General features: G+C 35.2%; 1 protein-coding gene across 5 annotated transcripts; it reads right to left on the bottom strand.

Moving 5' to 3' along the window:
- Nucleotides 1-292: 292 nt before the first annotated feature.
- LOC138703087 (uncharacterized) lies at nucleotides 293-17,756 on the bottom strand. Of its 5 annotated transcripts, none has more exons than XM_069830668.1 (6): nucleotides 17,634-17,756; nucleotides 13,205-13,287; nucleotides 10,945-11,079; nucleotides 10,526-10,665; nucleotides 8,489-8,697; nucleotides 293-637 (listed from the first exon to the last, which is right to left on the bottom strand). In XM_069830668.1, the coding sequence occupies exons 2-5, from the start codon at nucleotides 13,281-13,283 to the stop codon at nucleotides 8,536-8,538; spliced, it is 516 nt and encodes a 171-aa protein (XP_069686769.1). In that variant the 5' UTR covers nucleotides 13,284-13,287; nucleotides 17,634-17,756; the 3' UTR covers nucleotides 293-637; nucleotides 8,489-8,535. The 5 variants fall into 5 exon arrangements, with proteins under 5 accessions (XP_069686769.1, XP_069686767.1, XP_069686768.1 ...); XM_069830666.1 differs by lacking the exon at nucleotides 293-637 and adding an exon at nucleotides 644-7,191; XM_069830667.1 differs by lacking the exon at nucleotides 293-637 and adding an exon at nucleotides 644-7,188.
- Between the last annotated feature and the right edge of the window lie 4,376 nt (nucleotides 17,757-22,132).

The raw sequence follows: 22,132 nt of genomic DNA, 5'->3' as shown, positions 1-22,132 counted from the left end.
TTAGACTTACATTGTTTACGAAGCTTAAAATTGACGTAATATAGGAGGCAGTCGTGGCTAAGCAGTAGATAACATTCAACATGTACGCGTGCTGATCTTTCATCCAGAATGTCCGAGTTCGATTCCCAGCCAGGTCGTGATGGACTTCATTGTGGACAAAAAAGATGTTGCAGAGAGTCTTTTTCCCCGTATTTTATCTATCATGCGTAATAATTAAAAATTGGTTGGTATATTATTGCGTTTTTACTTGGTTATTTAATGATGCTATATCAACTACTAGGTTATTTAGGTTACTAGGTTATTTATTTAATTTACAAAGAACACATCACAGCCAAAACCAAATCACAAAACAGTTCCCCATATGCAGAAAACATCACAAACGCCAACCATACCTACAGCAACATAAACACAGACATGAAAATTCTACATCTCCACCGAAAAACCAGAAACTAAACACACTACAACAATACGAAATATACAGACACACAAAAACACATCCGCATCAAATTCTCAACACACAACTCAATTTCAGAACACACACACTTTTTGACTCCACATTACACTACACGAACACATCCCCACAGGAAACGCAATCAGAAGGCGTAAAGACCACCCAGTTCTGATGATAGCCCACAGGCTGAAACCAATCAACAAGGTAACCTAGTTAATTAACACGTGAAAATATATAGCCTATAGGTCTATAATTTATATTCCGAAGTAAATTTATATATTAATTCATTAACAAAATAAGCTTCATGACAGTTTATACTGTACCTATACCATTAAATTATTTCCATTTCATCGTATGTAGCCTACACATTTTCCTTTCTTTGAAGAAAACATTCCTCCTTCGATACCATCTTCACCTTCCAGTTTTCTGATTATTAAACATAACAAAAAAAAAGTAACATAAAAATGTTTTGACTTTGTTTATATTGAAGTCGATCATCATTTTATTTATTGTTTCATATAAGTACATAAACAATTAATCAAAATTGTTATATTTTGCATTATTACAGGATAAATTGACGACGAATATGAAAAAAAAAACTGACCAATAGACCAGTAGGTACCATGCTGTGCTCAGAAAGACTGAACGCTCAAATAATTTTCTTTTTCGGTAAGCGGATGATGAAAACGTGTGCCAAAATACATTCTCTCTCTACTTTAATAGTCAGGTAATAAAAGACAATCAAATGAGCATGGGTAAACGTTTAGTGTAGGTATTCCAATTGTAAATACCTGATTATATTACAATCTTATCATAGTAGTTTCATTATCTATTTATTCATATTGTAAACTCTGCAAGATTTATGCCCACATACACCAACGTCGGTTAGTGTAACAACCAGTTAAAATTGCCACTTAACCCCTGGTTAAACATTTTTACAGTGCATCGACCTCGGTTAGGACTTAAATAGGGGGTTAACAACGGTAATCTCTAACCGGCCATATTCGAGAGGTTAAAGGAGATAACCAGTGATTAGTAATCCAAGTAACATTATTATTTATTATTTTTAGTATGACATATTATTATTGGTATTATTATTATTATTATTATTATTATTATTATTAATTTATTATTATTTGTATTTATTGTTGTGTTTACTGTTAATTGTCATTATTGAGTGTAATTACTTATCATTGCCACCGGGCATTTACCCATTTGCAGTGTGAATATATACATACCTACAAAAGAAAATGGTGGCCAGATCCACAGGTCATTATTTCGAAGACGATTTTTATTGTACAGTACTTGAATTACTTGGATAGAGTTGTTGGTGAGCATGAAATTTCTTTAGTAGAAAAGAGAATTTTTACGAGGAATTAGGTGACAGAAAATTTCAGGAGGGATTTCGTTTATCAAAATTTACAGTTTCATTTCTGCTGCAACAAATGGGCGACTTAAAATATCACAGAAACAGACTTATTTTCCTGCTTATATTACGATTCTATGCAACTGATGTTTTCTATATTTTAAGTGGAAACACTCAAGTATCTCTTTCTCTGCGTCACTGGCTGAACGAAGAAAGGTTATGGATGGATTTTAGGATAATACACAGTTCCCTGGATCGTACATACTTTCATACTAATCTTCTTCATCCTTTTCCTTTATGGATATTCCATCTTTTTGATATATTATAAAATATTAAAATATAGTAATTACGCCTATCAATACTTCAAACTCACTTGGGATATAATCATTTTTACATTTAATAATCCATTTTGCACGATTTTAACCTAACAGCACTGAAAAACAAAGAAATGCATTTGTTATTAACAAATTGTAATCATCTCAGATATTTATGTAGGACCAAAAATTAACCTCTACAGAAAGAAATGCAACTCGCAATCATAGCAGTGCCCAAAAGGCAAACAAATACAACGCCAAAATATTATCTTTGCAGAGGAATGGTTGCTTTCCCTTAGTCATTCTGTAGAAACACTGTACCATCATAGACTTTAAATGAGGTGTCAGCTAACCATGTTTAAGTAATCGGTGATTATGAATGGAGCACAGAAATTACATTTTAAAGCACGGTTACTGTTAACCGCCATTTCGTAACTTATGATTACTACGTATTTAACCGAGGCTGATGCACTTCGTTATTAATCTACCAATTCAAAGTCAATACAAATGCAAAAGTGAAAACTGACTACTGTCTGAGCGCCAGCTCTAAAACCGCGCCGTGTGAGGAAGTGGGGAGCGGGGGGACGTGAATCAGCAAGTATTGTACAGTCTACCGGTTTCCACCCCGAATTCCTACCGCGGTTTCAGAGCTGACGCTCAGACAGGAGATCTGTAGAGCATCTAGGATGGGAATTTAAATTGTTTTATAGAGACAGGATTATTGTATTCATACACAATCATGCCAGGAATGTAGGATATTTACGAATTTTAGTTCAAAATATGTTTAATTGGATTACAGTTACTTACAAAACAATATACACAAAATTACTTGCTACACTATTTACATTTACTCCTGTTATTTACATACACTAGAATTAATAAGTAAATAACTTATTTTAGTTATATTACAAAGAGGGGGGATGTCAGTTAAAAAATACGTCTATATATGGAATGGTATTTTCTAAACTGTAGGCCTATAGGAAGATTTCTCGTTGCCCACGCGCGTACTGTTACAATTTTAAGAAAAAAACCAGATGTAGTTACAAATAATTTAATTTTCGAGATTGTTGCTTACAGAGTGATATCCGTGGACGAAGGTGTGGAGAGTCAGAGAATGAGCTATGTAAATTGATAAACCAAGAAGCATAGGCGGAGTTATGGGGGCGTAAGGGGGCACTGCCCCCTCAAACTTGTCTGAACTCTTTTTTTTATTAACTTTAGAAAATATATATATATATATATTTTTGCTTTTGTTTATGATTAAGTTTCTGTGCTTAAATTGACATTTTAATGTCTCCAGATCATGTGTCTGGACTATAATATTTATTTTAAATTTTTGAATAGGTACTTCATATGAGGAATGAATGCACTGTAATGTTTCTTTTGTAACAGCTTGTACTCATGTGTTAGAAGTCTGCAGGTGTTCAGGCCGCTACTTGGAGAAATATGAATAACATACTGCACAACAATGCAGAGAAAAGAAAAGTGATCCTGGTATAATGTGTAAACTTTAAGGCAATATTAAATAAAATAATTAGAGTTTAAATTTCATATGATATCTTCAGAAAACTTAATATAAAACAGTTTCTGTTAGCACTGTTACGTAGTTTTATTGATGTATAGGCCTATGTGTTTCTGTACGAGAGAGAAAAAGAGAGGGATTGTTTTAAATTATGCCCTGTTATAATTTGTAGCAGACCTACAGTTCAAGCCCTATACAATTCGATCCGTAACATCGCGGATATGGATGTAACATTGGAAGAAAAATGCCCTCCCGAAAATACCTTTATTAAATGATCATATTCCGATATAGGCCTACTGTACTGTACCACGGCCAAGCTATAACGGGGGGAGGAGGTAAATGATGTCCCCCATAATCCCGTTATATGGGGATTCTATGGTTTTGCTTTGCCCCCCCCCCCCAAGGAAACGGTCCTCTCTCCGTCTATGCCAAGAAGGGTTTCCTAATTTGCATAATTTCATTGGACGTGTCACATAAATATTTGTATCAACATACAGACGTGAACAATTCTATTCAGTTTTTAATAATACCAAAAACACCAAGATGGTCCCGAATTAGTAATTATAATTTATCTTCTGTGCTGCTAGTAAATGTCTGTACACTGGAACCAAATATTGAAGAGATAACTGCTAAAATATCAACATTACCTGCTTAGAATAAAGAATAGTATTCTTGGAAGTAATTTATTGTAAGAAATATAATGTTTTAGTTAAGATAATAATAGTACATTATGTAACGAGCCTATAATGATAGTAATTAAGAAAGCGAGTATGGATGTTTATGAAACGAGCGCAAGCGAGTTTCATAATTTTCATACGAGCTTCTTAATTACCATTATAGGCGAGTTTCATACGACTTTTTATGCTCGAACATATTTCTAACTTGAAATTACCGGTATGCAGATGTACACATTTTATTTGTATCTGACAAGATCGGAAGTGACCTTGTTCTAGGTCGTGAATTGTGAGATGTGCGCAGACGCGAAAGTATTGATTTTTTCCGAGGAACAATAATGTCATTGACCTTGTGTAATCCCGTTAAACGTGGTATAACTTTGATTATTGAATTCGACATTGAAAAACGAGATGACAAATTGAATTTATTTGAATATTATTTACAATTAACGCTAATTATTATAGTAACAGAACATAACCTTCTGCGACAGTATTGGATTTCAGCCTCCGTGACTTTTCGCTAATTCTCTTTCGATTGCATATCCGAGAATAATCGATACTTGCGGTTTTATAACGGTACAAAGCTGACTTCTCATTGGCTGGACACATGTAAGCTGAGTTATCATTGGCTGAAGACCTGTACTTTAATGAGTAGGTGTACTTTAATGACTGCTACCAGGTGTATAATTAGTACATTTCGGCATGGTCGAGCATAAATAACATTTTGATCTTGTAAGGTAAACAGTCCGCCACTGACGTCATTGCTTGTGTTCCGTGCCTCCCCTGACGTAACATAGTATTGGAGACTCCATGCATAGACGGAGAGAGAACCATTTCCTTGCGAGAGGGGGAAGCAAAACCATAGAATCCCCATATAAAGGGTTATGGGGACATCATTTACCTTCTTCCCCCGTTATAGCTTGATCGTGATATAGTAGCCTATATCGGAATATGATCATTTAATAAAGGTATTTTCGGGGGGGCATGTTTCTTACACTGTTACATCCATATCCGCGATGTTTAGGGCTTGAACTGTAGGTCTACTACAAATTATAATAGGGCATAACTTAAAACAATCTCCATCTTTTTCTCTCTCGTATAGAAACACACATCAATGAACCTACGTAACAGTGCCAACAGAAACTTTTTTATATGAAGCTTACCTTCCTGAAGATATCATATGAAATGTAAACTCTAATTATTTTGTTTAATCTCGTCTTTTAAGTTTACACATTATACCCGGATCACTTTTCTTTTTTCTGCATTGTTGTGCAGTATGTTATTCATACATTTCCAAGTAGTGCCCTGAACACCTGTGCAGACTTCTAACACATGAGTACAGGCTGTTACAAAAGAAACATTACAGCGCTTCCATTCCTCAAATGAGGTATAGCAATTCTCATACATTCAGAAATTTAAAATAAATATTATAGTCCAGACACATGATCTGAAAACATTAATTCATCAATTTATGCACAGAAACTTAATCATAAACAAAAACAAAGCAGATCTTTTGAATTCAATATTTTCTAACGTTATTAGAAAAAAAAGAGTTGAGAAAAGTTTGGGGGGGGGCAGTGCTTCGCCTAAGACCCTATGGTGGGAGTAGTACCGCCATATCTCGTTCCCCTCAACGGCACCCCTGCATTAAAATATAATTTTCCGATCTAAATACCACAATGTATGACCACGTGATAAACGAATAATTTTAAAATACAGTGGAAGCTCTTAACTTCGACAGAAATCAAGTTCGACATTCCTATAGTTCGACTGCTTACGTAGGAGAATTAGACACGTCCCTATACGGGCAATAAGAAATGGGTTTGCGATTTGAATGGGCATTAGTTCTGTTTTTTGTAGTGATAATTTTGTTAAAGGAAAACAGAATATTTTATTAATTAGGACATGCATTTTTAAACACTGATTTTAAATTAATGAATTCTTCTTTTTCTATTTGAGAATTGTGCCGTTTGTGAGACGGAACTGTCGAAACCAAATGCGGTACTAGAAGCGCATACAAAAGTCTCGGGGCGGGCAGGAAATGCAAGTACAGTACTGTATTCGTTGATGGATAACCAATAAGAATTTGTATTCATTTCACCTGCCACACCCACTACCCTTATTGAACTGAACTTTCAATTCTGTTTTGTCGAACTTAGGGGAGTCCATTGTACTGTCAAAACTGTTTTACTGCTAAGCGTTGAAAATTAAACGGTAATTTGCTCACCCCTGTTTTATGTTCTTTGTGGCCGACAAAAGCAGATCACTCTAGCCAGGTAGCATACTGCCGCAAGTTGCCACACGCAAGGTCATTCACGTGCTCTTTTCTTTACATCACTGCTATATAGTGATCTGTCAAATGGCAGGTCTTTCACTGAAAACCCAGCATTCTCCAATCTGTTATATTTTCTGCCTTCCTCTTAGTCTCGGAATATGATCCATAATATCTTAATGTCGTCTATCATCTACTATCTTCTACTGCCCCGAACTCTTCTCTCGTTCACCATTTCTTCCAGTTCGTCCTTCAGTAGACAGTTTCTTCTTAGCAAGTGACCCTATCAATTCCTTTTTCACTTCCTGATCAGTTCTAGCATCATTATTTCTTCAACCTCTCTTTCCAACACAATTCATTTCTTATTCTGTCTGTCCATTTCACACGCTCCATTCTTCGCCATATCCACATTTTAAATGTTTCTAATCGCTTCTCTTCACTTCGTCGTAATGCCCATGTTTCTGCCCCATACATAGCCACGCACCACACAAAGCACTTCACTAGTCTCTTCCTTAATTTTTTGCAGAGGTCCGCAGAAAGCTTCCCTTGCCAATGCCATCCTCCTTTGGACTTCCTGTCAGCAGCATCACTGCTATAATATATTGAAAATTTATATTTCTTTTGTATAACCGGCTGCAGTTTAAAATGTGGGAATTTTCTTCGAAATGGAAACTTTAGATTTAAGATTTTGAATTATTCACATTAGTTTTCACTTACCGAAAGTTAAAAGAATATACATTATACAGGGACATCATTTTATTTTTACTAACATTTTTAATATTAACTTGCCTATACTTCTGGATCAACGCCGTTTGCTACCTCCTTCCACGACTGGAGTTCGATGATACTGGCGTAATATACAAACAAATCACTTTACTAGGTATAGGAGAGGAGAAAAGTAGTTCATACATTTACGTAAAGTAGGAAATATTGCGCTTTTGAGTTTGATCATTTTCATTAGGTTTTTATTTAATCAAAATACAGTACAATATTAACAATGAGTGTTTTTACTCACGAATTGAGCTGTCCATTCGGACGTATTCATTATGCAGTGTATATTATACTGTCTACAGCACATTAGCTTAAATTGAAAAATAATCATAATATGGATATTTAAACACTTTTTTAAAATGGTGGCCGTTCATTTCGATACAGGCTTCAGTTCTAATGTGCATATTATCGCACTATAGACTATTGCACGCACTGTAATTCCAATTACCAGGTTCGTACTTCGTATCAGTAACTCATGTTGATATAATAATGTACCTACTCTACAAAAGAGACCTTACATACTGTAAATTCAATCTTCACTTCTGCCCGATCCGAAAAGATAAAATTACTCAGACATGCTATCTACTGTCCGTCCAAGTGGTTACGTCGCAGCATCGTAGAAAGGGAGGAAATCATGTGACAGTTAATTACCTAACGAGGCCCTTTTATTTAAGTTATTTTAAACAATTGTATGAGTATAATATTACGTAGACGTCCAATTCCTAACAGAAATTAATGTTCTCAGAAAAGAGCTAAGACAGGCCAGCCACTAGCATTTACGGAGAGGGGAATAGAAGCAGGTGGAGGAAACCGGGATGCGACGTAGGCAAATGGAAAATGATGCAATATTGAAAGCTCTTTCGTCACTGGAAAACGCGAACATATTTTTGGAACGTACTGTTTACTATGACCGTAAGGCTACTATGACTGTATATGAGGTCTTGGATCTGTGTGGTTGAACTTCATTAGTAGAAGGGGTGGGAGTGAAGTACATTCAAAAACTCAGGTACAATAAAAATTGAAGTAAAAATAAAATGATGTTCCTGTATTTGAAAAGCAATGCAATGATCTCACACTGTTTTAGGCTAAGTAACAGAACGTGTAGCTACCAACTTCACCTGTGATATTTCCATCTTCGTGGGAGTTGGGTCCATGAAATTGCAATCTATACTCTAACAGTGACGGTGACGAGATTGCGGGTGGGCTGCAGCCTCGGTCTGAAGCTCTGCGGTGTTTCGCCATTAGACTCGCTCTGCCTAGCCTCGTCTAGGCCCGAAGAGTACGTGTGGTCTACCGCTACCAGAGCTCCCGTGTTCGCGTCAGCCTGCTTCAAACGCACAGAAAATAAACCTGTAAGCAACTTTCGCTCTCACAGACAGAACCAACTTCCGATATAACAGCGTAACTTTCTCTCCCTCATTAAATGCAGAACTGAAAACATAATAAGTACATTTCGAGACTTTGGTTACAATAAACAGAAATGAATAGACCGGGATAAAACCTCTCTCGAATAGCAAAATAAAAGTGTTGTAATATGGGGCCCGGATTTTAGTGACCTAAAAATTACCTATGATAAGAAAAACCCAGTAAAATAACCTGAAAACTTAGAAAAGCTGACAAAAAATCTCAAACATATTTAATTTCTAATAATAATGATTTATTTTAGCTGGCAGTATGGACACAAGCTACAAAGAATACAACAATTTGATTTAGATAAAAGTTACGTGTATGCAATATTTACTTGTGAATTAAACGGTAAAATACTATGAACCATTAATTAAACAATGAAATACAAATTGTGTAGCAGAATTAAACTAAAATAGCTGTATAGAATGTTAATATATTTCAAATATTGTTTGATAATAGAAAGACATTATTGTGAGACAATTTTGAGAATACAGCAGTCAAAAGAAAGAAGTTACCATATATTCAGTGACCGTTTAAGTCAGTATAATTAGAGTGAATTACTAAGTAGGTTATCCTTTAAGCTATTTTTAAGAATGTTTATTTTCTTGCAGCCCCTAATACTGTGTGACAAGGAATTACATTGTCGCGAGGTGGATACTGTAAAAGATGATTAATAACGAGATGTTCTATGGAGAAGTATACTTAACGTGCCACAGATAAGTGATCTGTCATTTACGTCGTGGTTAGAGTATAGATAAGAGAAACGAGACGAAAGGTAATTTGGTGTTGAGGTGTGCAGAATTTGAAAGAGTAAAGGCAAAGAGTGTATTGTTCTGCGTTCTTTGAGTCGGAGCCACGAGGGACTTGCGAAGGACGGTGATATGTGATCATATCGTCGGATGTTGCACACATATCTGACGCACATATTCTGAACTCGCTGTAACTTGACTGAGTTCTGAACTTAGGTCACTTAACAAAACGTCACAATAATCGAAGTGCTGCATTACTAGGGTTTGTACTAGGGTAAGTTTTAGTTGCTGGGGCAAGAAGTTTCTTAAGCGAATCAAACAGTGAATAGAGGAACAGATTCTTTTACATTGTTTCTTTATATATACTCGTTTAAGAGTACACTATGGTGAAATACTTGTGAAAAATTAAGAAAATCCCCCTTTTTTTGTTTTTATGTTCGTAAATCTATGGTGTTAGGTCAAAACATGATAACTCCGAAAAATCTTTTTTGAAAATAAAAACAATTTTATTTTCACTTTTTCTGTACAAGTTATAATTTAGTTTACATAAAAATGTGAATGAAAATAACATGAGATTAAATGCAGATATCACGGCATACTAAACGAAAGAGAACTGTTTTTATATAGGGCTGCACTTTCAGCTAAAAAGGACCATTTTTGGAGTTATCATCTTTTGACAAAACACCACAGAATTATATATATATATATATATATATATATATATATATATATGCGACTTTTAGTTTCATAATATCGTTTCATTTTCTGTTTGAGATCCCTCAAAACTGTGCCACGTGACTTTTATATAGGGCTAAGTACTGAAATAGAGAAAAAAAAAATGCGAAGAATTACAAAATGCTCTCTCTGGCTATACAGGAGAAAGATTTCTTAAAACTACAGTATATTCCGAATAATTAGTAAAGGTCTCAAAGCAGTTTTCTTGTTATGTCCCCAAATATGGTTAATTAACTTAATTAAATAAGTTTCCAAATTAATTACCTTTTCTTTGTTAATTGGTGTAATTGAATCCACTCGATTACTGTAAGCTGCCTTTCTCATTTCCATGGTGTTGCTTCTCCGTTTCTTCATACGAAAACATAAGAAACTAATGATGCAGATGATGAGAAGCAAACACACACCTAGAAACAAAAGAAGAATTGCAGAAAACCTGCTACAATATTACCACTCTGTCAAAAAATTATTGCCAATAACGGTATTAATATATCTACTTATATTGATACTATAGTTTAATCTGTCTTTACTTAATATAAATATCATAAGAGGTAGGTATCGTGTAAACTTCTTCGCTTTACGGGCCTATGCGAAAAAATACTAAATTCAGAGCTATCCATGATATCGCCCGAAAGGGGGATATTTCGAAAATATAAATTGCAGCACTAGACAGTTATTACAATTACCTGTCAGCGCTATTATGACGTGAATTGTAGAGATGCGGAAGTTTCGAATTACCCAGTAGTTTCCATTGTCTTCTTCCGTGTCATTAGTTGTCTCATATTCCTCTTCATTTACCATTGTTGGGTAAATGTATTCGCCTGTAAAATTGCACATGTTATTCATGAGGTTCGATCTTCATTTACGAAAATAATGTAGTTCAATTTAGGAAAGAGTAATATCACTATATCGTTGAGTAGTTGAGATACAATAAGATAAAAAGTGAATAACAGCTAGAGATGGGACAAAAATTTTTAATTGTAATTATACATCTTGATTATGATTACAAGCTCTTAACGTTTCATTAATTATTATTTGAAGAGTCCATTGCAAGAATGATGGATGTCATTTGGAACACATTTTTCAAGAGAAGCAATTGAAAGTTTGAAATGCTTAGCTCTCAAAGCTTAACTGTGATTTTCCGATCATTACTAGACAAAGACTATCAGTGTTAATCCCATCTAACTTTCTATGTACATTCTATATGTCTTAAGCTATGCATTGACAGTCTTGGTTCATTTTCGACAGGAAAGTGACATCCATCATTCTTGCAGTGGACTCTTCATTTACTAAATTTGTTATAAAAATACCTTGTTTTAATTGAAACTACTACAATATTTTACCTTAGGGGACTAGTTTCGGCTTAATTTCCACCATCTTCAGATTTATAGTTCTTGTTTCTAGTTTCTCCTTTTCTGCTTTGATGAGAGTGCGTCTATGAACGGTAGTGTTGAAATAAAACTTTGCATACAGAACACAAAAAATACTAAAAACAACTCAACACACAAATAAGACAAACAAAATGCAACTTAACTGAAGTTTACAAATCAACATGCAATAGTTGTAACGACTTCCATATTGGACAAACTGGGAGATATTTTGAAACACTATACAAAATATAGCCTACATTACAGACATAACCAAATCATACAATACTTCCACCTACGTAGAACAAATCAACACCAACCATAACTACAGCAATATAGGAACAAACATGGAAATTCTACACGTTGATCCCAAAAGCCAGAAATGAAACACATTAAAACAATACGAAATATACAGACATACAAAAGCACGTGTACAACGTATACTCAACACACAACTAAATTTCAAACGCACACCCTTCCTGACACAACACTACCGATCATAACTGGATATCCAGCAAAGCATCAACAAGAAGAAACCGGAAACAAGGGCAGGATCTCATTATAAATCTAAAGATGACGGAATTTACGCTGAAACTAGTCATTAACTAAGATAATAGTTTCAATTAACATAGGAAACTTAAAAAAATATTTATATAACAAATTTAACAAATTGTAATATTGTTAGCAATGCCATTATGGAAAACTGGATGAAACAATAAGTAGAGGTTTATTTGTAACCTTACTGTTTTGAGCAGAACCGGGAGAATGTGTAAAATTATCGAATATACTAGCATTCTGAAAAAGTGAAGTGTCACTTTTAAGGCTTGTAGTAGATGTAAAATATTTATTGTTACTCCTGAATCACTCTGTATTATGATTAATTTTGTGAATTTTGATCGGAACATTCTGTTTACATGTTAAAAGTAATTAGTTTGCTAAGCCTACATTGCTATTTTTAAAAGAATGGGAGTCACTTTCAATTAATGTACAATTTTTCCGTTCGGTTTGAATTCCAATCAATATAGGCCTACTATGTATTTTGAATAATTGTTCTAGAAGATAAACTATAACTGGTAATACTGCAGCGAGTCATGCTAGCTGATAACCGGTTTCGTAGGCAGTTGAGTTTTTGTGTGGTGCTTGTTTGACGTTGTTAATTACATAATAATTGTAATATTGTGTAATATGGTAAGAATTCGGAACAATTTAGAACAAATAATTTTCACTTACGATAGTTATGTGGAAAATCACTCTTAAAAATTCCTCACGTAAAGTGTTCGACGACAGAATAATTAGCAAGGGTTTGTGGCCTCCTAGGTCTCCGGACCTAACTTTCTGTTTAAGATCCGAAAGTGAACACTTCTATCATCTGATGTAATGGTGAGTACCATTTGTTTGTCTATAGTAGTAAGTAAAATGAGTACGTCAACAAAGAAAGTTATTAAAATAATTGTCGACAGCAAACACTGCCGGATGAACTTTACTGATGGACACTCATTATATCTGGCATTAAGTTCTTCCACTGGTACACACTATTATCAATATATTAAATTACTGTTTAATTAAATGTATGCTGTACCATTGCTGTCGTACCACTGTGCAGGCGTCAAGTGTTCAATTTCTGTTGACTGTTGCTCATACGCTTCAGGCCAATTCATTTTGCTAAAAACAAACAAACAAAATTTAACGAATTATTTAGGCCAAGTGATCGTGAATACAATTTAAAAAATAACTCATAGAGAGTAAGGCTATACAATTTTATTATTTTAGTGTCAATTTATTACAGTAATCAAAGAAATTGTTGCATATTATTTGATTCAAAATTATAAAATAGGTGATATATATTTTTTTTGCTTAAAAATTGATAGTTTATTGCAAGAAATGTGCAATGTCTTGCCAAAAATTAAACTTCCATATTTCTTCATAAGTTTTCAATAAAATACCAGTTAAGGAACAATTTCTTTGAGTACCTACTGTATAAAAATTAAGTAAAGAGCGACAGCGGATATATATGCTAAAATCCCTGTAGTTAAGTCAAACTCTTCAGCATTGTGTTGGTTTGGATTTTGTAAGACTTAGTCAACTAGATTTGAAATACACTTAAAAAAGGTATATACAGGGTGGTTATAATTAAACTGACGTGTTTAGCGTGGCATAGCACGGATTCTAATGATCGTAGGAGTGTGAAACCTCGTACTGTTCTTCAACCAGGAGATCAACCGTGAAAGGAATGTGCTCACTATTGCGTCATCTATTGGACCGAAGTAGATACATAATATTACCGTTATAACGTCAGTTTAAAAACCATGCGCTCTCCTGCATATGTTATTTCCTGTATGGAGAGATTAAAAGAGCAGGGGTGCTATTCATAGACATTTCGCTAACCCGAGCTACGAGCGTGCTAAACAGGATTCATATCATATCATATCGCTGACACTGGTTTATGAATACGAAAAACGTTAGTTCGCTGATCATCCACCGAAAGACCGCGCTAAGAATGTCTATGAATACGGCCCTAGGAGATTAACAGTGATCTAATTTTGTAACTAGGGTAGTATAAATGTGTGTATCAATGTTATTGTTTGTGCTGTGAGAGCTAGCCAATACAGATACGAGTACCCACGTGTGTGACCTTATGACATCTTATGACATCAACATTCATTCACAGCATTACCCCGCTTCGTCTCAGTCCCCAAAGACTTTCTCGTGGTTGGAGTACAGTAGATATGCTAATTAACCAATACGCTCGCGAATTATGCCTAAAAATAATTAGTTCCAAGTCTCGTCATCAGGTGTAAATATGGCGCTGTAAGCAGTCAAAACGTGCAATTCGCGGGTGCTCGTGTAAAGGGGGTTAAGTCAAATTGCAAGGTTTGTAAACTTCTCTCCTTTGGTACTGAACAAAACCCCTTTGTCACAAAATATGGAGCACTGCAACTGCATCATAGATGGAAGAATGACTTAACCCCTTTAACACTAGAGAAAAGTAATTGTGGATAGTTCAAATCTGTACTTATTCCAGTTTAGCCAAATCAACTTAACCCCCTTTACACGAGCACCCGCGAATTATCTGTAACCCTGACGTCAGTATGTTCTTCCTGTTGCACTGTATGGCAGCAATAGCAACGCTGCATCGCGGGAATGTCGCCGACAGAAACAGTTGAGAAGAGGCCTCATGTCAATTAATGGGCTGAAGAAGATGATGAAAAAATTCGAGGAAACAGGTGAATTATATGTCGCACCAGGGAGAGGACGACCTGACCTAAAGGCTAGCATAGAAAGACATGTCGCTCTGATTTCACCAGATATGATGTAAGAATATGTGCTCCACTAGTCTATTTACGAATTAAAGATGTGGAAGACGTTTGGTTGGAAATTCAGGGTGCTATTCGTAGACATTTGGCAGCACGCGCTACGAGCGTACTAAGCTAGCCCCGGCTATCCACTGGTTACTAGTAGGCCTACAGAATTCAAATCATATCCTATCGCTAACACTGGTTTATGAATACGAAAAACGCTGATCATCCACCGGAAGCCCGCGCTAAAAATGTCTATGAATACGGCCCATAGAGCTTATCACCGAAATATGATAAATTCACAGAAGTTTATGACTACTTTGTTGACCATTGGCCGTCTGGACTTGAAATGTAGGACTAAGTGCCTTAAGCTGCCGCATCGCACGAACGATATTGTTGGAATTCAAAACTGAACAAACTAGTGGACCATTCGAAGCATTCAATACATTTAAATTAACAAAGAAATTCATCATAGAGGTAAAAATCAGTGACCTATCTCTACTGACATCTGATTTAAATAAGTAATGGAAAAACGAAGGAAGAAATACTTCAATAGAAACATTCCGTGAGTATAAACTGCTGTAATTTGCAGTATTGCGAAATTCACACAGATGCCATTAGAAAGAACGGCTCAAAGAATTTTAGGGGATATGTAATTATTAATTGTTGACGGAAAATAATAGATGGTACTATAAGAAAAAAAAAGACGCTGTTCTTCTCTTTCGCGTGTCATTGTGGCATTGTTGGAAAGAATCAAACTAATATGTTAAATGGCGTGAATATTTACATTTCAACTCAGTGTGAATTTTCCAGCATTTAGATAGTTATGACGAACCCCCAGGAACGTAGTTGGTGTGTATTGTAACATCTCAGAATCGTCTTGTCAGTAGTACCGCATATTGAAACTCCCGTCTGAAGACAAGCTGAACTCTCACTACACTCCGTGTGCTATGGTATTCCAATACACACCAACTACGTTCCTGTGAGTTCGCCATAACTCTCTAAATGCTACAGAATTCATACTGAATTGAAATGTAAACATTTACACCATTTAACACAATTTGCTGCTATCCAACATTGCCACAATGACAAGCGAAAGAGCGGGAATAGAGTCTTATTTTTTCTTGTGGTATCATCTATTGTTTTCAGCCAAGAATTACAATTACACATCCTCTGAAATTATTTTAGCCGTTCTTTCTAATGGCACCGGTATGAATTTCGTAATACACATACAAAATTAGGCCCATTGCAGTTTATAATCACATAGTGTTTCTGTGGACACAGGTATAATTATTCAGTTAGACGAGAGAATTACCCACATTCTGGATGAGTATGAATACAATAGTAATATGCGTTAAAAGAGCGGTATGTTGAAGTTTCATGTTCGAGGAAAAGTTTGAAAAAGCGAAACGTAGTTGAGCTTTTTAATTTCCGAGAATTGAAAGAAAACATACTACTCGTGTATCGTAAATTATTTTGTGCGAAGATCGTTTATTACATACCTGAAAGAGGAATTTATAATTAGTTGCAATGAAATCTCCATCTTGGTTTCTGTTCAATAACGGCAAATTTGCAAAACAAAAATATCTATCTTCAACATCGTTGCTTTAAAATGTTTTCTGTGTTTACTATACTCCAGCAGACCGTGATATACGTCTGTCTTTTTTCCCCCAGTCTATAAATGCGAACTTAAAACAAACGGTAAGGTTATGTAATGATTTATTTTTCATTTTAATATTTTAACAATATCATTTATATAACATATTGCAGTAATAACATCGGCAAGTTTAATTTTGCCGGTCAAGGAAATGTTTAGAAATGGAAAATATCTTTGACATCTAATTCTGCACATTGAAATTAATTGTTACATTTGTGCAGTTATTCAGAGTCACTGGAGCACCATCACCAGTTTTTTCTATTGTGAAACTTTTTTGCATGAATATTGATTTCCCAATTTCCGTCGAAGTTGAAGCATTAGCACTATGGATGAGTCTGGAATCTTGTTGATTTTTTTCACGGCTTCCTTAATGTTACTTGCATCACGAATGCAGTAACTTTAGTGGAGTTGTAGAGTTTACTTAATTTTTGCAGATATTTAAAAACAATTATTAACAGTGCAATTTAGGTAAAAATTGCAGTGGTAAATTTCCAATTTATAATTATTACTATATTGAACGTCTCTAAAAATAATATGTTAAAAGCCTAAAGCAGTAAAATCAATATGTCATTTAAGCGGTAAGAAGAGGGAAATTGTTATGTGTGTTAGGTTGGGAATACTGAATGTTGAATTTTAGACTTTCCGCGGATTTGTTTTGTGCGGAAACCAAGCAAATACGCACTATCTCGCACAAAAAGAATTTGAAGCATTGCTAAATTAGACTAATTGCTTTAAACTATAAATTTATAATTTTGATATACAATTTTATTACTAAAAATTACAGTTCACAATTTTAAACACACCAGAATCTTAAACTCTGCCAGTACTAAGCCTGGATGAAGTGTGAAGGAAAACTGAGAATTGTATTTCTTTTCTTTTTTTACACCTGACTGTATGCAATAGCGACTAAATTTTGCCTGTACGAAATTGAGACTTACGCATCTACTCCTGAATCTACAGCAACCTACCATCGACATGGTTTTTGGATGTCGTCATTATTACACTTAATAGTAAACAAACAGTTTGAAATACGTAACAGGTTCAATGAGACTTACGTATGGCGAGGCACCACTTATACAGAAGACGACTCGAGATCTGTACATGCGGAGGCTTCTCAGTGTTGTGACAACATTCGACCTCATGATGATGTATGAGTTACTATGTTACTCTTCAATTAATTGAACGCCATGTTTAGACTGGCCTACTCGTTAAAGAGCATAACGATCTGCTTAACAGCTCACAAGGTTAGATGGAGGAAATTACTGGTGTTGCTTCAGTCTTCCTGGTATGACCTACATTATGTTGTGACAATTAAATTACTTGCTTTTTTGCTTGTATGTGTAACAACATATCCAAAGATCAGATACGTCCCTGCGGTAGCTAAGTGGTTAGACCTTCAGCTTCTCACGCAGATGGTCCGGTTTCGAGTCCCGGTCAGACCTGGATATGAAAAATCTCTAGTGACACTTGTGGCGGTCAAGGGTTTTTCTCAAAGTTCTCCTCTTTCCCCACATTAGGTATCTACATAATTCAGTCATGATTTCATAGCATTCCTCGAATGTCGACTGGCATTCAGTTTTCGATGATTAACGAAGTGATCCGAGTAGCATTCATGAATCCAGAGATTGTTGACAGAGGGAAACCAGCGGTGACCAAAACTCGAACGGCAGTGATTACACGTGAGAGACAGTCTAAGAAGTAAGGAGGCGGGGGAGAGGTACATGGCATGAAAACTACAACCAGTGGTGGTTCGTGCACTAACATTGGGTTCTTCGTCAATCCTGCGAATAAAAATCGGAAGATTTGCCGTATCAGTAATGTCACTACTGTCATCAAGAACCAATTATATATATATATATATATATATATATATATATATATATATATACATATATATATATATATATATATGCAGGGTGTTTCAAAAATACGGGGCATAATTTCAGGTATGTATTTCCCACATGTAGACAATCATAATAGTTCATTACAACATGTGTCCGGAAATGCTTTATTTCCGAGTTATGGCCTTCACAACATTGAAATTCACCGGAACCATACCTCATGTTTTAGAAGACGCTCCACTGATCAATCGTCAACACATTCACTTCTTGCATGATGGCGCTCCTGCACACTTCAGTCGTACGGCTCGCCGGTACTTGGATCGAAGGTTTCCTGGTCGATGGATAGGTAGAGGTGGCCCAATTGCTTGGCCTCCACGCTCACCTGATCTGAACCCTCTCGATTTCTACTTGTGGGGCCATTTAAAATCATTGGTTTATTCGTCTCCGGTGCCTGATTTGGAATCCCTTCGGAATCGAATTGTGGCATGTTCTGAGGATATACGCAATACTCCTGGAGTTTGGGATCGTGTTCGCAGGTCAATGAGACATCGATGTGAGGTCTGTATTCAAGCAGGAGTTGGACAATTTGAACATCTTCTGTAATGACAACGACCTGCGGAAAGAAAAACGTTCCGGTGAATTTCAATGTTGTGAAGGCCATAACTCGGAAATGAAGCATTTCCAGACACATGTTGTAATGAACTATTTTGATTGTCTACGCGTGGGAAATACATACCTGAAATTATGCCCCGTATTTTTGAAACACCCTGTATATACATACATTTTCTTGCCTTTTTAAAAATATTCCTCATGAATACAATTAGAACTCTCCTGAATTCTCTTCTGGATATTTGGTCCAGAAAGCGCAGTTTTTCAAAATTAATTAACAGCTTTCATTGGACAAATTATTTCAGCCACCTTGATCATTATGCTTTTAAAAAACTCTCCTTCGTTGCAAGGCTTAAGAGAAGGAGCTATTTCGTTCTCCACTAGATAGCTGGCATCCTTACATTTTATTTATGTGACCTTTATGGCTGATTTCAGTTCTTGGAGTTTAATAGCTCGTTTCATTACTAGAGTATTATTATTATTATTATTATTATTATTATTATTATTAATAACATGATAAATTAATAATAATAATAATAATAATAGTAATAATAATAATTATGATGGTGATGATTATAATAATGAATAAAAATGACAAATTGGAATCATACTCGCAATATGAATAAAATGGTCTATTGTGAAACGAATGAAAATTTTAATGCGAAAGTATATCTTTTGTGACGTTCATTTTATAGGGTATCGCTCACTTTCAATCTTTTAAGGCACGTGAATATTTCAATCTTCAACTTGAAATGTAAAATACCCAACTCCCCGACATTATCGACAAATGCAGTTTGCGACTGAGAATAGTTCTCAATTTGCTCGCAAGATGTCTGAAGCTTCTTCTCTCAGCCTGTCTACAGGATAACATCACGGCTACATTTCTCCGACATCTATAGAGAAAGACTATCTAGTTGGTACTAGGATCAATGTTGTCGAAGCCTTAGTCGGCATTCTGCATTCTGCGATATATTGTACTGTTACCTAATGACAGTGGAATGCAGAGAGATTAGTCTTGCCTTCGTAAGAAATAACACCCATATTTTAGCCAACAGTATGAATTGTGAGACCCATTCCAAATTAAATTAATGAATGAAAGAAAGAAAGAAAGAAAGAAAGAAAGAAAGCAAGAAAGAAAGAAAAAAGAAAGAAAGAAAGATAGAAAGAAAGAAAGAAAGAAGGAAAGAAAGAAAAAAGAATAAATGAATAAATAAATAAATAGACAAACAAACAAATAAATAAGTAAATAAATAAGTAAATAAATAAATAAATAAATAAATAAATAAATAAATAAAGACTTAAAGAAAAACTGGTAATTTTCATATCGGACGACAATATTTTACATGAATTTAGGCATATATTAAAAATTCTAATAGCTTTTGAAAGCGAACAGATTGCTTTTTAAGTAACGGAAACATTAAAAATGTTAATATAAGTATGGATATATAGGACCGTCTATTTGCTTATAAAATGGTAAAATAGTGTTAATAACTATTTAACATTTTTGTTATGATTAACGTTGTCAGCATTTAATGCCATCATCAGATCATTCAATCACTCACTGGAACATGCTTAATACATGGAACAACATTAGTCTGCCATGATACAAAGTATAAACATATGCAAGTTATTATTATGCTGGAAAAATACGTGTCAAAATTTTCACAAAAATGTATGATAGCACAACCTTGTTAATTCCAATTCCAGTATTTCGAAATGTCGGTTATCGTAATCGGAATGGGACAAAGGAAAAATTGTATTGTAACAAATAACAAATAATAGGGCACAACACTGTTTAATACAAGTAAAGAAATTAATACGTGGTACAGCAAAGCAGCACAAAGTAGTAAATCGGGAATCAAAGTATCATATAATATTACGAATATTTGCTGACTGAAACAGAGTTGAGCTTCAGTTATTTCATATTAACGAGGTTATATTGTACCAAAAGTCTGTATGTTTCTCTTAACTCTTGGAAGGATTTTGTTCACGTTAAGTATGCACAAGGCAATTGATTCGAGAGTGATGTTCAAGTAATAATTTTCACCAAAAATTAATGTCTTTTAAAAATTATAGTACAGAAAGGGCCCGAAAGCGGTGGCTTAGTAGCAAAACACTGGATTTGTATTCGGGAGGTCCCAATTCTAATACAGGAATTTTTTATCAGTGTCTTTGATTGTAAAATAAAAAAGAAATCTAGTTATCTAAAAGATAAATCCAAGATTGATTTTCACTTAAAATATAAAATATACAGATAATGTTTCACATAATCTCAATCCATACAGATACGGAATTAAAATCTGAACGAGTCTTGATGGGACAACAATATCGCACGACTGTCCACAAGTAGCATACATACATGGGCTCTCGTTTACTGCACATGCGCAGTGTTTTCTAACAGCGTATTCCGAATCTCACCTGACCGGTGGACAACAATGGAGTCACGTTGCAGCGAAATAGGAACAAAACTGCTGGCAGGTTCGATGGCTATCAGGCTGTACAAGTTGTTGTTTAAGCTACGCTAGCAAGATTTTGCGAAATTTCCGTCCCGTCATCTCGTTCAAAGGAAAGAGAGCATAAACAATTTATTTCTTGAACCGGTAGTAATAACTGGTCCGTTGACTTGTTCGCTCATAAGCCATTAACATATTGTTTTTACGTTGTGCTCATTACAAACAACACAGCAGAACCAAAGCAGAACACACCGCCATGACACAACAGTGCACGATGCCATTCGTCTGCTAATTCCCGCCCTATACAAGAACCAGTCAGATTCACTGATGGATATTGCCACCACCTCTGTATGCTGATGGAACCGGTGCGACACCGGTGGAGCATCAATGACGTCATCGTTGAAATTCGGAACACCGTGATGCCATCAGATTGCTCAGCGCTGAGATTCGGAATACGCTCTAAGCTAAACTGAAAATAAAGGAGCTCCAAATTTTATTTCCGTTTCTGTACATGGTGGAAAACAATATTGCCAACTCAGAAGAATGAAAACCCGCTAACATCCCTTCGAAAAACCGCAGAATGTGAATCATATCAACCAGATTTTAAAATGTATTATAAATAACTGAGTAAATACTAATGCAACATGTAAA

Source organism: Periplaneta americana, chromosome 7 (genome assembly GCF_040183065.1).
Source record: "Periplaneta americana isolate PAMFEO1 chromosome 7, P.americana_PAMFEO1_priV1, whole genome shotgun sequence".
Taxonomy (NCBI): Eukaryota; Metazoa; Arthropoda; class Insecta; order Blattodea; family Blattidae; genus Periplaneta; species Periplaneta americana.
The sequence above is the reverse complement of the archived record's forward strand: the minus strand, read 5'-3'. Positions and strand labels throughout refer to the sequence as shown.